The 13408-nt window shown below is 36.9% G+C and overlaps 1 protein-coding gene across 7 annotated transcripts in view; it reads left to right on the top strand.

Moving 5' to 3' along the window:
* Nucleotides 1-11406, top strand: part of sif (still life) — a 186113-nt gene extending 174707 nt beyond the window's left edge. For all 7 annotated transcript variants that reach the window (XM_065217328.1, XM_065217330.1, XM_065217334.1 and 4 more), the window contains one exon: nucleotides 8749-11406. In XM_065217328.1, the coding sequence (XP_065073400.1) occupies nucleotides 8749-8837 (89 nt within the window). In that variant the 3' untranslated portion in view covers nucleotides 8838-11406. The remainder of the gene's footprint in view (nucleotides 1-8748) is intronic.
* Nucleotides 11407-13408: the final 2002 nt, after the last annotated feature.

Here is a 13408-nt window from a genome sequence, read left to right as displayed (position 1 = left end):
TTTCATAATTCCGAAAAACAGTTTTTTATAGCCAGTGAGTTGAAGCAACCCTGCTTAGGACCCAATGCAATGTTTAGCTTGAAATGTGATCGTGTGGAATTATGCCAAAACTTTTAGGTTTAGGTAGAGGAAGTGCATCAGTTATGTCACTAGTGCTCCCCTTATTGGCGTTGACGGCGAACCTGTAGCTCTTTACTCCTATGGTAAAATCCATAAGCAATTACCAATTGCCTAAGTAATGTTCAAAATGAATTTTCCCATCGTTTTAAACGTGTGACCAATTAAAGGACCACTACTACCATAACTGTTACAATTCCCCTACACACTATCTTCAGAGATGATTATTGACATTGATGGCCCCGTCTTTGACGATAGTTAGAAAGAAGATGTTTCAAGTAAAGTTGTTAATACAAACAAGTTTGCTAAATACACTAACCTTTTATCTCTTCGCAGTAGAGAGCTAAAGAGCATTATTTGTGTACGGACCCTGAGTATATGTTTACAATTGGTTTGCAATATTCTACGGATTTGTTTCTTCTAACTGGCTTTGACGCACTTGTTCGAGCTTTCACCTGCTCTCAACTTAATGTTCTTGAAACTGTTCCAGAGTTATTAACTGTCCCAACCAATGCATGAATTTGTGTATTGTGCGGCAAGCACAATAACACACTATGCCCTGGTCATGAGCTTTTTTTTCCTTGATTTGTTTTCCGTCGATCTTGTTTTCCGTACTGAGTACCAATGCAACTGACGCCAGGGGGCAGCTCCTGCACCTGGGCCCTACCTATCGACCCATCAACTCATGAACCGGGGACCAACGGCTTTACTTCCCCCGAAGAAAGGCGTGATCAGAGATTTTATGCCTCAGAAAATCCCGGCGGTGCCGCCTGGGATTGACCCCAGGCCTGCTAGGGTGAGAGCACAGGAGTGGAACTTCGAATCAGAAAGTGGCTCCACTGGTCATTTGCGAACACTAGCGCACCTAGCGGTAGAAGGCATCTTCGGCCTGCAGTTAAGATAGGCAGCATGCTATGATAGTGTGAGTGCACATAGAAAGCCCATGTGGAACGCTACCACATCACATCGCTCGTTGAGCAGAAAAACGAGCACTTTTTGATTCAACGATTTGTTTGCACTTCCCCTTCTGTTCTGTGGTGAGAGGGTCATGAGCTTCAGAAAGTGTGAAATGAGCTGAATTAATGATTCGGTACTACTTGCCAAACATTGCAAATCGATGTGCAAATCCCTTGGAAGAGATCATATCGAAGCACTATGAAATCAACAGCACTTCACTTCATTTTAGATTGAACATTGACATTGAACAATAAATTTGATAAGTTTTACAATGTCTTTTAATAGAAATTCTATTATACACTTTTATTGAATACAGCATCAATTTCATAATACTCACGCTCTAGAATGCAAATTATTTCGGGATGAAATGAAGAATTATCGCTCCTTTCATTTGATTTCATTTGTTGTTGACTTACCACCTTCGCGAGTAATGTTGTAGTGTAGAGTAATGAAAACAGTGGTGCCAATTCAAATGATAATTATTTTGATTTAAAGGTGTTATACAGTACATATTTTTCAACGACAAATCACTTTGTTTCAAAACGCGAATCACTTGAAAATCAATGATAAATCACTTCGATTCGTAGTGTTGCATGATAGACAAAGTCAAGTGCAAGAGCATTTGGATTAGATATGACAACTTTTTACCGTGTAGCTTACACACTTAGAAAAATTCATGTAAATTTAGGTGTTCTGAGAGTGACATATACGAGCGTCAAATTTGACATAAATTTGAGTCATAACAGACGCGAAATAAAGCTCAATCAAACGTACTTTTCGTCGAGCAACGAACTTTTCAGTCTCGGAGCACTTACGTCTCATCTTTTATGTCAAAGGTGGATTCCGTCACTTGTAAATTTAGTTATTTCTAAGTGTGTATGCTTCGTGTATTTTAAAAACCAGAACTCGTGGCCTGATAACCCTGTGTTATCGATCGACTGATTTTCGTGCAAAAATCAGCTATTGTTGTCAAAATCTAACTCCTTATCTGTCAGAAATAACGAAATCGAAAATCTTATGGACGTGAATCACATACCTAGCAAAACTACGGGCGTAGATTTTTTTTAATCCTGGACTCGAATATAAATCATGGTCTCGGGCATTAAAAAAAATTGCACCGATTGCACCCTTTTCAAAATAAGGCGAGAACACTCAATGGTATGAATAAAAAGAGGTGACTTTACTTTCCCGTGCTTTTCTTACGGGAAAAGTAAAGTAAACGCTTTTATTCATACGACCTAATTCTGTTTCACGCAATTTTTTTAAATTTGTTTAGGGTGAGTACAGACATTTTAAAACCACTATATTTTTTTATTTCTATTCTGAAGTCACACTTAATTTGGTGCAAAAATATGGAAGGATACTAATTGAAAATGATGTTCGCGATTTTTTTCAATCCGACATCGTTAGACTACACTAGTCGGCAATGGAGACTAAATGCATTGAATTAAATATATGTTTACTCTTTGAATCCAAACATGTACTCAGAATTGTTGTACAGTTTTTAAGAAAACAGGACTTGAATTCACAAATGTTCGTATTTTCGCGGAAATTTGATTTACTTGTTCTGAAAAGATGGATTTCAGCTTCACTCTTTGAAAGATAGGTTTGGATTTTATAGAATGGATGTTACTTAATCCATATGTGATGGTAGATTTTTTTTTAACGCACACTATTGTTGAGAAAAACGACTTTAAATTTATAAAAGTACGTATTTTCATGAAAATTTGTTTTCCCTGTCCTGTCAAGCAACATTTTGGCTCTGTCCTTTGAAATTTTGGCTTGGATTTTATAGAATAGGCCTTTTTGAATCCATACGTAGTAGTAGATATTTTTTAACGCGCACAATTGTTGAGAAAAATGCGAAAATCAGTTTGCCTGTTCTAAAAAGTTGGACCTCAGATCCGCCATTTGATTTTTATAGGCTTGGGTTTCATAGAATGGACCTTGCTGAATCCATACGTGCTGGTATTGTTTTAGCATACACTACGTATTTTCATGGAAAATTGTTTAGTCTGTGCTGCCAAGTTGTATTTCGGCTCTGTCCTTTGAAAATTAGTCATGAACCTTATGTGAGAAGGATAGTTGAGCTTGTGGAATGGGATGATTTAAATTGGATTATCTGTGATGAATTATGCCAAAAGTGATCCGTTTTAGTAAGGGAACAGGCCATGTAACACCTTTTGCTCAGTAAGTCCACATGGAAGCCAATAAACTATCAAACCTGTCAACTTATTATTTGTGGCATGCTCAAATATTATAAACCAAACTAATTTTAAAAGCTCATAATTAAAAAAAAAAACCTAAACTTTAAATGACAAAAAAGGATGCTGAAAATGCTTTGACATTTTTACTACTGGTCCAGAAATTGAAAAATTACTTGAATTGAAATTTAAACACATTTATACATGGTTGCATTCTCAGCACAAGTCAAGTCAAAAATCTTTCCGGGAGGTTTTAATACAGTCGAAATATTTGTACAAACCAGCATTACAATAAAATGATGTGTGAAGTTCCAGCACTCCAATGTTTTTCACAGGTTGAGGATTCCAGGTATTTTCTAATAAGAAATTTAAAATGTTAATTTTTGAAAAATACCATTTTTTAAATGATATATTCTTCAAACTGAAATTCTGGTAAGTTTTGAGTTTTGTAAACTCAGAATGTCAAGGATTTTCGAATTTGTATTAAACTTAAAGTCGCAAAAATATACTCGAAGATTTTCTCCGGAATTATTTTAAAAATATGGAACTCCATATCTCGATATAAGACCACTTTTCTCTCAGAGGTCGAAGGTTTCCTCCAGTCGAAAAAATCCAGACACGAAAATCTTGTTGGGGTTTTAAAATGCGTTTTATTTCTTACCATAGGCGACTGCTCGAACTTTTCATCCTACACGGCCCTGTTCCAACTTGTTTGGCTGCCAAATTCCAGTTTCGCTTGAAATCATTCAGGTCAGTTGCAGTTCCACCAACAATCAATTCGAAACTAACGAATTTAAATTGGCTCACTACTTGACTAGCCTATTGGTCCCAAGCAAACGATTAACGTATCCCATTCTAGTCGAAATTCTAGTACTACACTATGTTTGTTTTGATTTGCTTTGGATGTTTGACAGATAAAATGAGGGGTTAGTGGATTTTCATATGTTTCGAGGGGTGCAGAGATTAGCTTGGGACCGAAGATAGTACCAGAGCTGAGCCAAAAATTTGAGCACGTATCTTCGGGACCTTCTGGTCTTAGAGTTACCTCTATGGTTCCACCCTTTTTTCTTCAGTATGTGCTTCATAATTGACCAGTAATCCTCAATTGGCCTTAGTTCCATAGTATTGGCTGGATTCACTTCCTTGGGAACCACTGTGACGCCATTTTAACTGTACCACTGTTTGGTGGAATTTGAGTAGTGGCAGCTTGCCAAGTCCGGTCAGAATAGACGAGTGCACGGATGGATTTGAGTTTACTCGCTCGACAAAAAGTGACACAACAGCGGGGCCCTGTTTACTAAAAATGAACACATGAATAATACTCGCGTAGCATTTGAAACGGGCCTATCAACTTATGTACACAAAACTTGTTAAGCCTTTTTCGCGCGAACCGAATACGCCCACGCAAACTAACAACACCATCGGGTAGGAGAAATCCTCCCCTTCCCGATAGTGCTCTTGGTTTGCGTAAGCATACTTCGGTTCTCGTGAAAAGGACCTTGCAAGTTGTTTAGAAAAATTGATTATCCCCTTTCAAATGTTATGCGAGCATTATTCATGTGTTCATTTTTAGTAAACAAGGCCCGCTGTTGTGTCACTTTTTGTCGAGTGAGTGAACTCAAATCCATCCGTGCACTCGTCTATAGAGATTAGTGACGTTTACCGCACGCGCACTAGCGGAAGCAACGCCGTGTAAAGTTGTTTATTATTTTCCTCTGGCTAACCTAAAAAATGTATGAAGGTAGACCTGTCAAAATGAGTTTGACATCGATTTGTTATGTATTTTCCTCGGATATTCACTAACACGCTCTCACATATCGCACCAATACAACCAGACGTGAAAATCTCAATAGGCAATGCACCTCATGCTGCTCAAGAAAAAGCCGTAGACACTCCTCCTGGTAAATTTACTGGTTCATGGTCCCAGCAGTAACGAAACTTTCGCTTTTCAGCCTACAACTGCTGAATTTCGACTTTTTTTTGATCAACCGAGGTATAAAATTCCTGCCCGAGGAATTTGATCGAAAACTTCCAGGCAGTGCGTTTCGTCTTCTTTTTCTTCTTCATGCCTTTATTTATTGTCGGTCTCTGTTTCGCAATCTAGTGCCAATCACCAACGGACATCGATTGCCATCCATTAACGGCAATCGATTGTGCAAGAAGGCTGAGGCTTCCACCCCTGCGTATGACATCGCACCCATTCAACACACATGGGCCGGGACCAACGACTTTACTTCCCTTCCGACCAGAGATTTGCATGCCTCAGAAAAATCCCACCGATCTCGGCTGGGATTGACCTCAGACCCATTGGGGTGAGAAAGCAGTCATGATTACCATTACACCACCGAGCGTGCAAGATCGAATCGCGACGTGCTTGCTCCGGTGAAGCCATGTTGTAAACAAATGAACTCGACAGTGAGCATGCATAAGGGCGTATACACGATAATCGATTCACTTCATCGATTTCAACAAACAATTTTCTGGCATTTGTTCAATGTAGAGTTGTAACAGGTTGTATTGGCTATCAAAAGCAACAGCAAACGCACCGACAAACGTTAATTCTAGCGAGTTATTAACAAAAGAGAAAATTGACGAAGAGAATCGATCTTATGCATAGACGAGTGCACGGGTGAATTTTTGTTCATCTATTGAAAAAAATTGACATAACAGCGGGGCCCTGTTTACTACAAATGAACACATGAATAATGCTTGCGTAACATTTGAAAAGGGCCTATCAACTTTTGTCAACAATTTGCTAGGTCCTTTTCACGAGAACAGAAATACGCCCACCCAAACCAAGAGTACTACCGGGAATGGGAAAATTTAGTTTGCGTGGGAGTATTCAGTTTGCACGAAAAAGGCTTAACAAGTTTTGTGTACAAAAGTTGATAAGCCCGTTTCAAATGTAGCGAGTATTATTCATGTGTTCATTTTTAGTAAAAAGGGCCCTGCTGTTGTGTCACTTTTTGTCGAGTGAGTGAACTCAAATCCATCCGTGCACTCGTCTATGCTCACTGTCGAACTGATCCTGTCCAGAGTCGATGTTATAATAATAGCGAATTCGTTTTGATCCAGTTCCAACCTGGATCGGGTATCAAGATTGGGACTGCTTGTTTTCTGACAAACGTCAGTTTGCTCGGTTTTTTTAAAACCGACAAAAAGTTCGGTTTCGCACTGGGTTGGAACTGGTTCCAACTCCGATAATAAACGAATTCGCTATCCAGCTTTCCATGCTCGGTAATGGCGGCCTGTTTGTATGAATAAATGTATCCTTCACTGTGATTTTTGACACTAACTGGAGGGCGTATGTTGTTCCATTTTCTACTGTTCCTGGGAGAGGGAAAGGGAAGGGGTTGAAATTCGAACATCCAGATAGTGTCAAAAAGCACAGTGAAGGATACATTTATTCATACAAACAGGCCGCCATTACCGAGCATGGAAAGCTGGATAAGAGTCCCACCAAGAGAAAATGTTGCGAACAATCCAGCACTGTTTATGATTTATTTTTCGTCAGAGTAATACCAACCGGTGGAAACTAACGATTTTAAATTGGTTCACTACTTGACTAGCCTGTTGGTCACAAGCAAATCGATTAACGTATCCCATTGTAGTCGAAATTCTAGTACCACACTATGTTTGTTTCTGATTCTCTATGAAAGTTTGACAGATAAAATGAGGGGTTCGTGGATTTTCCTATGTTTCGAGGGGTGCATCGATTAGCTTGGGACCAAAGAGAGTACCAGAGCTGAGCCAAAAAGTTCAGCACGTTTCTTCGGGACCTTCTAGTCTTAGAGTTACCTCTATGGTATTACCATAGAGGTAGCTCTAAAACCAGAAGGTCCCGAAGAAACGTGCTGAACTTTTTGGCTCAGCTCTGGTACTCTCTTTGGTCCCAAGCTAATCGATGCACCCCTCGAAACATAGGAAAATCCACGAACACCTCAATTTCATTCAGAAGTGAAAATTTTCATGTCGATAACGAAACTTCTGGGAGACACAAACAATTACAGAACCTGAAAATTTTTCAAACAAGTGCTTGGTATAACTCATAAATACCACAATGTACTAAATAAAGCAAAGTAATGTTTTTCATCTAAATAGTAATGTTGCCAGTAATGAATGCAATACTTGTAGTTCACTGACTGTGGGAACAATACTGTTTATTTACTAAGTCTTTGCTTGTTTGGTACCCCGCTTGACAGTTCGATTGGTACTTCTGGCTTCACTCTTGGCGGGACTCTTATTAAAACATTGACTGTGATTAAAAATAAAAAAATATTAAAAATTGAAAAATATTACTCAAAAAATGCCTCGATCTTTAAGCTAATTTAATTTTAAATCTCAATCTCTCCTTACCTGTATGGTTCCATCAATACAGTGTGGGTCCAATTTTGGCAACACACCTCCAATGTTGTATGCAACGGGCTAAAGTGAACAAGCATCCATTTATTGAAGGAATATTATAGTACAAACTCTTTTTTGTTATCATTTTGAATGGTAGCTCTCAGTTTCATGTACAAATTTCTGGAATTTGACGGAAACGAGCCCAATCGGTGAATCAATTTTTCCAGAATGAATTCCAAAGAAAGCATTGGTCATCTTTTGTAAAATCCAATTAGCGATAAATTGATTGTAATGTTCGAAACTGCTTCTCAATGTTTAGACAATTATAGCCCTTTACTTAAATTTCACGATCACTAAGCATATCATAGATCAGTAACTTCGTTAAATATTTATAGGACATCTAAAAAATCAACAGTTCTTCTCATGAAAAACTATTTACAACCTTATCCTAGATAGTCTTTTAGCAAGTTTGCAACGTTGAGCAGTGTAGATTGTTATTTATTGAAAATTTTACACTAGTTAGACAATTTATAGTTAAAACTTTGAACTTTGTAGTGTAGTCATTGTTTTTATAGACTAATTTTGTTATAATTTTCCAACTGACGTGTGTTACACCGTTTGATCAATCCAAAGAACAACGAAGCTAACTAAAATGGAAGAATTGAGCAATATACATCAGCAAAACATTTTTTATGCAATCGAATCGAAAAGAAAAGAAAGTACACAACTTCAACAATAACATTGAAAAACACAATTGGCAAACGATAATTGGTATTGAACTAAGTAGTCAAATAAGCACAATTTCATAATTTTTATACTTAATATAAGAGAAACTTTCTCGTTTGGTTTTTATTTCATCGATTGTTGACTCACCTGATTCTGATTTTCTTTCTCAGTTGAATTAGTTTTTTTTTTATACTTTCCTACTTCCTATTGTTTTCGATTCTTCAGTTCCTTTGAAGGATCTTTCTCCATCCTTCCTGTTATGTTTGATCCTCCTCCTCCTCATCCAGTTACTTCTTCACCTTTCTTCTCTCTTTCTCTCTTTCTTCATCCGATTGGACTAATCCACCGAAGCAAATTGATTAAATCTGGCCATTTTTACTTTTTTCTTGTTTAATTGTAGGATCCCCGGTGTGGAAGCCTAGAGACATGATTAGTTTAGGTGATGCCCAGTCGACTTCGACCGCACGTAAAGATGATTCAAACAAGTAAACAGATTTAAGCACTAGCAAGCAAGCAAGCAAGCAAACGACATATATGTATGTAAACAAACAAAAAATACACACACATACACACACACAAAGTAGGCAGAGAAAGGGCAACGCGGCTGATTCGGCGCCAGAAATACCCCAAAGTGTTGGAAAAGAAAACAAACAATCCGTGGTCGCTACCGAGGGGCCTTTTGTCTGGCTATGTGGGAGTGTTTTGAAACTTGCTGCCGAATAATCTTACCAAGTTTGAGGGAAAAGGAAATCTGTTTCGAAATTTTATTCACTCTTGACACAGTTGTTTCTGAGCATTTCGAAAAAACCGAACCCGGTTCGCCGGCCAAGTGGAAGAAAGACAATTGTTTATTGTTATATGAAATTTTTCGCATCATATGACTGAGCGAGACGGAGCGTAACAAAACAAACATGTGGAAAATTTCAAATTCTAGTAAAGCAAGTAAATAATAAAACAAATTCTATGGATGATATTAGTAAAACAAAAGTGAATTTTTATGAGAGCAGAGCAAAACTTAGTGATAGTTTCTTATTGCAAGAGATAGTTAAGGATGAGCAAGTTTATGATTATTATTACTATTATAATTATAATTACAAGAAAGAAAAAGACCCGATGACAGATAATGATAACCACAGAGACACACTCACACAATGACAGAAATCGTAGCATAATGATTCGTACACTTGAATGTCAGTTAAAATATGTATTCTCGAGAGACAGATCTGATAATGAGAGCGAAAGATGACACTGTTTATTTTACTTTGTATTTCTGATACTTTTTAAACATTCAGAAAAGTAAAACAAGAAGTAATTGCAGCTATATTAGCAGTAACCGAACTTTTACCGCTAATGTTAAGAACGATGACAGATGTCAGTATTTGATTGTGAATTCCTACACCTTTGATTTTGAGAGTCGTAAAAATCGTTAGAAAAATAAATGAATGCAGTTATAAGTAATAACTTAAAACCTACAAGAAAGGGAATTGAATTTTATATATTGTATAATCGATTGGACACGTTTGAGCCCATTTAACGAGTTTGGCTATCTCCTAAAGTGGTCAAGAAATATTGAGTTTAGTGAAAGTCAAACCAACCCATTTTTGTGTTGCCACTCTTGATCAAAAATGAGGAAAGCAGAAAATTCGATAATCACTATCAATTAAACTAGTTAATTAAAGGTATTCCTAAATTGGTTCACGAATTTTTCTATAAACCTAGTGATTTTAGATACAATTGAAAGTAAACAATAAGAGCAAACGAAAAAAAAACACGTATACCTTTACCAACAGAGAACTAGAGTTCCCCTGGCAAAAATTTCAAAATTTTATTTGAAATTTTTAATCACTAACCAAACTTCTACACTTAAAAAAGTCAAACTACTTTCCAATCACACCAGGCCAAGGGTGACAGCACATGGCTCAAAACGAAAAAAAAAAGTTTAAGTAAAAATAAACACAAAACAAAACACTTAAAAGTAAAATTTAGGAAAAGTCTTGCAATCCGCAGAAGAAGAAAAAATCATAAACTATAGTTAAAATACGTATATTTCCTTTTACATAAAAAAAAGTAAACTAAAACAAGTAACAAAAACAGACAACTGCACGCGTTCTTTCCCTCACAGAAGTATTTATAAAAATATACATACAAAACAAATTGAAACATTATTAAAATTTAATAAGAAAAACTCAAACGAAAAATCGACAAAAACAATTGAGAAAATTCCACGACAACCATCTTTTAAAGACAAAGAAGAAGAAGAAGAAGAAAAATAAGAAGAGGAAGCGGCAACACTCAAGCAGCAGTAACGTTTAAAACGGAGGAAAACGATGTGTATTAGAATTATGCAATTGAAAATTTTGACGATAGTTTTAGTTATAGCAATCCCTAATTTTACCTCTGATTTTTGATAATTACTAATATGAGAAAATGATAAATAATCTGAAAGCGGGCACTTAAAGCAAAGCCTTGTCTATTTTCGATTGATTTTGTACTAAGTCAATACTTTCTCCAAAGAGAACCAAACCCAACTACATTATCAACACAGAAACACACACACACACATACACCCCCCGCAAACGAACCTGACTGCTGACTTTCCCCACCTTCGCCCGTCGAAGGTGAAGCAAATCAAGCAAGCAGCCCAAGATTGCGCTAGGAATAACACAATGATCGAAAAACTTTCTTATAAGAAAAACGAAGGAAAAAGACAAATTACCACGAAAAAAAAATTGTTACCCAATCAATAATCTATGGTTATCATACACAGAAGAAGAAAAATTATAAACAAAAATAAACTATAATTAATTCAGTGGTTCTTTATATGAAGAAAACACAAAATCACATTCAAAAAGTGAAACACAAGAAACGAACAAACAAAGCAAGGATCTTCATAAAGTCACCACAATCCTTCTTTTTCGCGATAAAATGAAGAAGAAAAATCACACATACACATAAACACCTAAACACAAATTACACACGAGTAAAAATTTAACTAAATCAACAAAGAAAAACTAAAAAGAAAACTAGACACGTATAGCCACTCACTACTTAAGAGAGAGAGAGAGAAAAAAAGAAAAATTATCAATCGATGCGACACCCCCTTCCCCCGTTTTTCGTTACTACACAAAAACACATACACACTTACTTTTAAGAATGAAGACACTCTAACAAATACACAACTACACACACTCACACAAATAGGATCAACCCTATGCAAAACGAAAGAGTATAATGAAAGAAACACAAAATTGTGCCAATTAAGAAAACAAAATCTGACAAGAGCGAAATTCAAAGAACAATGCATTGATCGATGTTTAAGTAACGTGTAGAGAGTGAATGGTGCAAAAAAAAAACGTCGTCGCGTGATGTGGATCTGTTTCTGCGGAGCGAAGGTTACATCGCAGTCAGATGGACACGGTGGAAGTAAGAAAATAGCAAAGAGCAAAAAAAAAACAAACTCGTTGAAAAATTCAGAAAAAAAAAATATGAAAACAATGATGATGATCAAGATGATGACGATGAAGAAAATGATAACGATGACGGTAATGCAGAAGACGAAAGAGAAGAAGAGGAAAACTGATTCTTGTTTATTTGTTTTGTAACTTTTTGAGATGTCTAAGTATTCAATAAATAAAATAATTATACACAAACACTAAGAGAGCGCACACAGGCTGGAATCCTTAAAATGGGTGGATATCACAGGTTGTCCAAAATGTTGAATGAAAAAGTTCAAGACGAACTTTTTTTTCTATTTTAAACACAGTAGAACAGTTCCACGCCAAATGACAAATCGGAAAAAAACTGGACTATCTCCGCATGAAACTTTGCATGATTGTGTGTTATGGGCAAGCATCCAAATTAAAAAAAAAAATCGGTATTTGGGACCCTGTATTTTTTTTTTAAATGGCGTCGTTGACATTTTCAATGAATTAAAGCACGAAAACGTCACTTCTGATAGAAATGACGTTTGAGACAAAGTTGTAGAGGACTCTCAATATCAATAACTGCCTCAATATTCTGTCAACGCTACAGCCGCTAGCGCGTCAATGAACCACACCACCATAACAACTGCCAGTACAACCTTTGCTACTACTCCTTTCATTCAACGCCCAGTGTCAAAGACATCTCGAATCATTGTTCCATCTGTACCATTCACATCCATCAGCCAACCGATCCAGTATCCAGCTGATAGACCTGTATTTAATAATCCTACGTCAGGTGAGAACACAAGGCAGTAGCATAAACACTTGATATAGTTTGGCAATCGCAGCGACACCACCGTCAGCAATGACGCTTATTAATAGTAGTAGGAATTTGTATAACCTTACAAAGTTTCAACCTCACGAAACAGAAGCAAACATTATCAATTATATTGCTCACCATACCCCCTTGTGAACCTACTCTAATAGCTTGCCATCGACTTATCCAAGGGGGCGACACATCTAAATCTCAATTCTAGCTGCTCAACAAATCTCACACTAGCGAATCAATCTTCGAAAAATCTTGTTTCATTTCTCGCATCTACTTGGATCACGCATCATTTTTTTGCAAGAAATCTTCAGAATCGTCATCAATCTTCTTTCTATCTACTCAGCGTACGCGCAGCTAACCACAGCAAAACACAATTTTTCCTGCATAGTAGATAAATTTGCCCCCCTTGGACTTATCCGCAGTGGTGAAGATAGACCATTGTCATTCTTGTCGTTCAAACTCAATGTTCCGTCTAATATTGAGTTAACTTTGCTTTCCGATGGCTTTTGTCCAAATAGAGTATCCATAACTTTTTTTTTACGTTGTACTACGTCTGTGATTTCTATATGGGGGTACACTTTGTGAAAACCAAAAATGGAACATGTAACAAAATTGTGAAAGATTTTGAACGTTAATAACTCAGCTGCCCCTGGACCAATTTCAATAGCTTTATTACCAATCGATCAGAAATATTTCTACGCATCGATAGCAACTAGGGGAAATGACGGCTACGGCATGACAGACTATTTTCGGCAACCGAAATTGAAACACTATTTTCACTGGATTTTCTTACGAAAACACTTCGCTGA

The sequence above is a fragment of the Ochlerotatus camptorhynchus genome, unplaced genomic scaffold (genome assembly GCF_037179485.1).
Source record: "Ochlerotatus camptorhynchus isolate MF236.1 unplaced genomic scaffold, CSIRO-AGI_Acam_v1.1 ptg000074l, whole genome shotgun sequence".
In the NCBI taxonomy this organism is placed as follows: domain Eukaryota; kingdom Metazoa; phylum Arthropoda; class Insecta; order Diptera; family Culicidae; genus Ochlerotatus; species Ochlerotatus camptorhynchus.
This window is presented reverse-complemented; position numbering and strand designations above follow the sequence as displayed.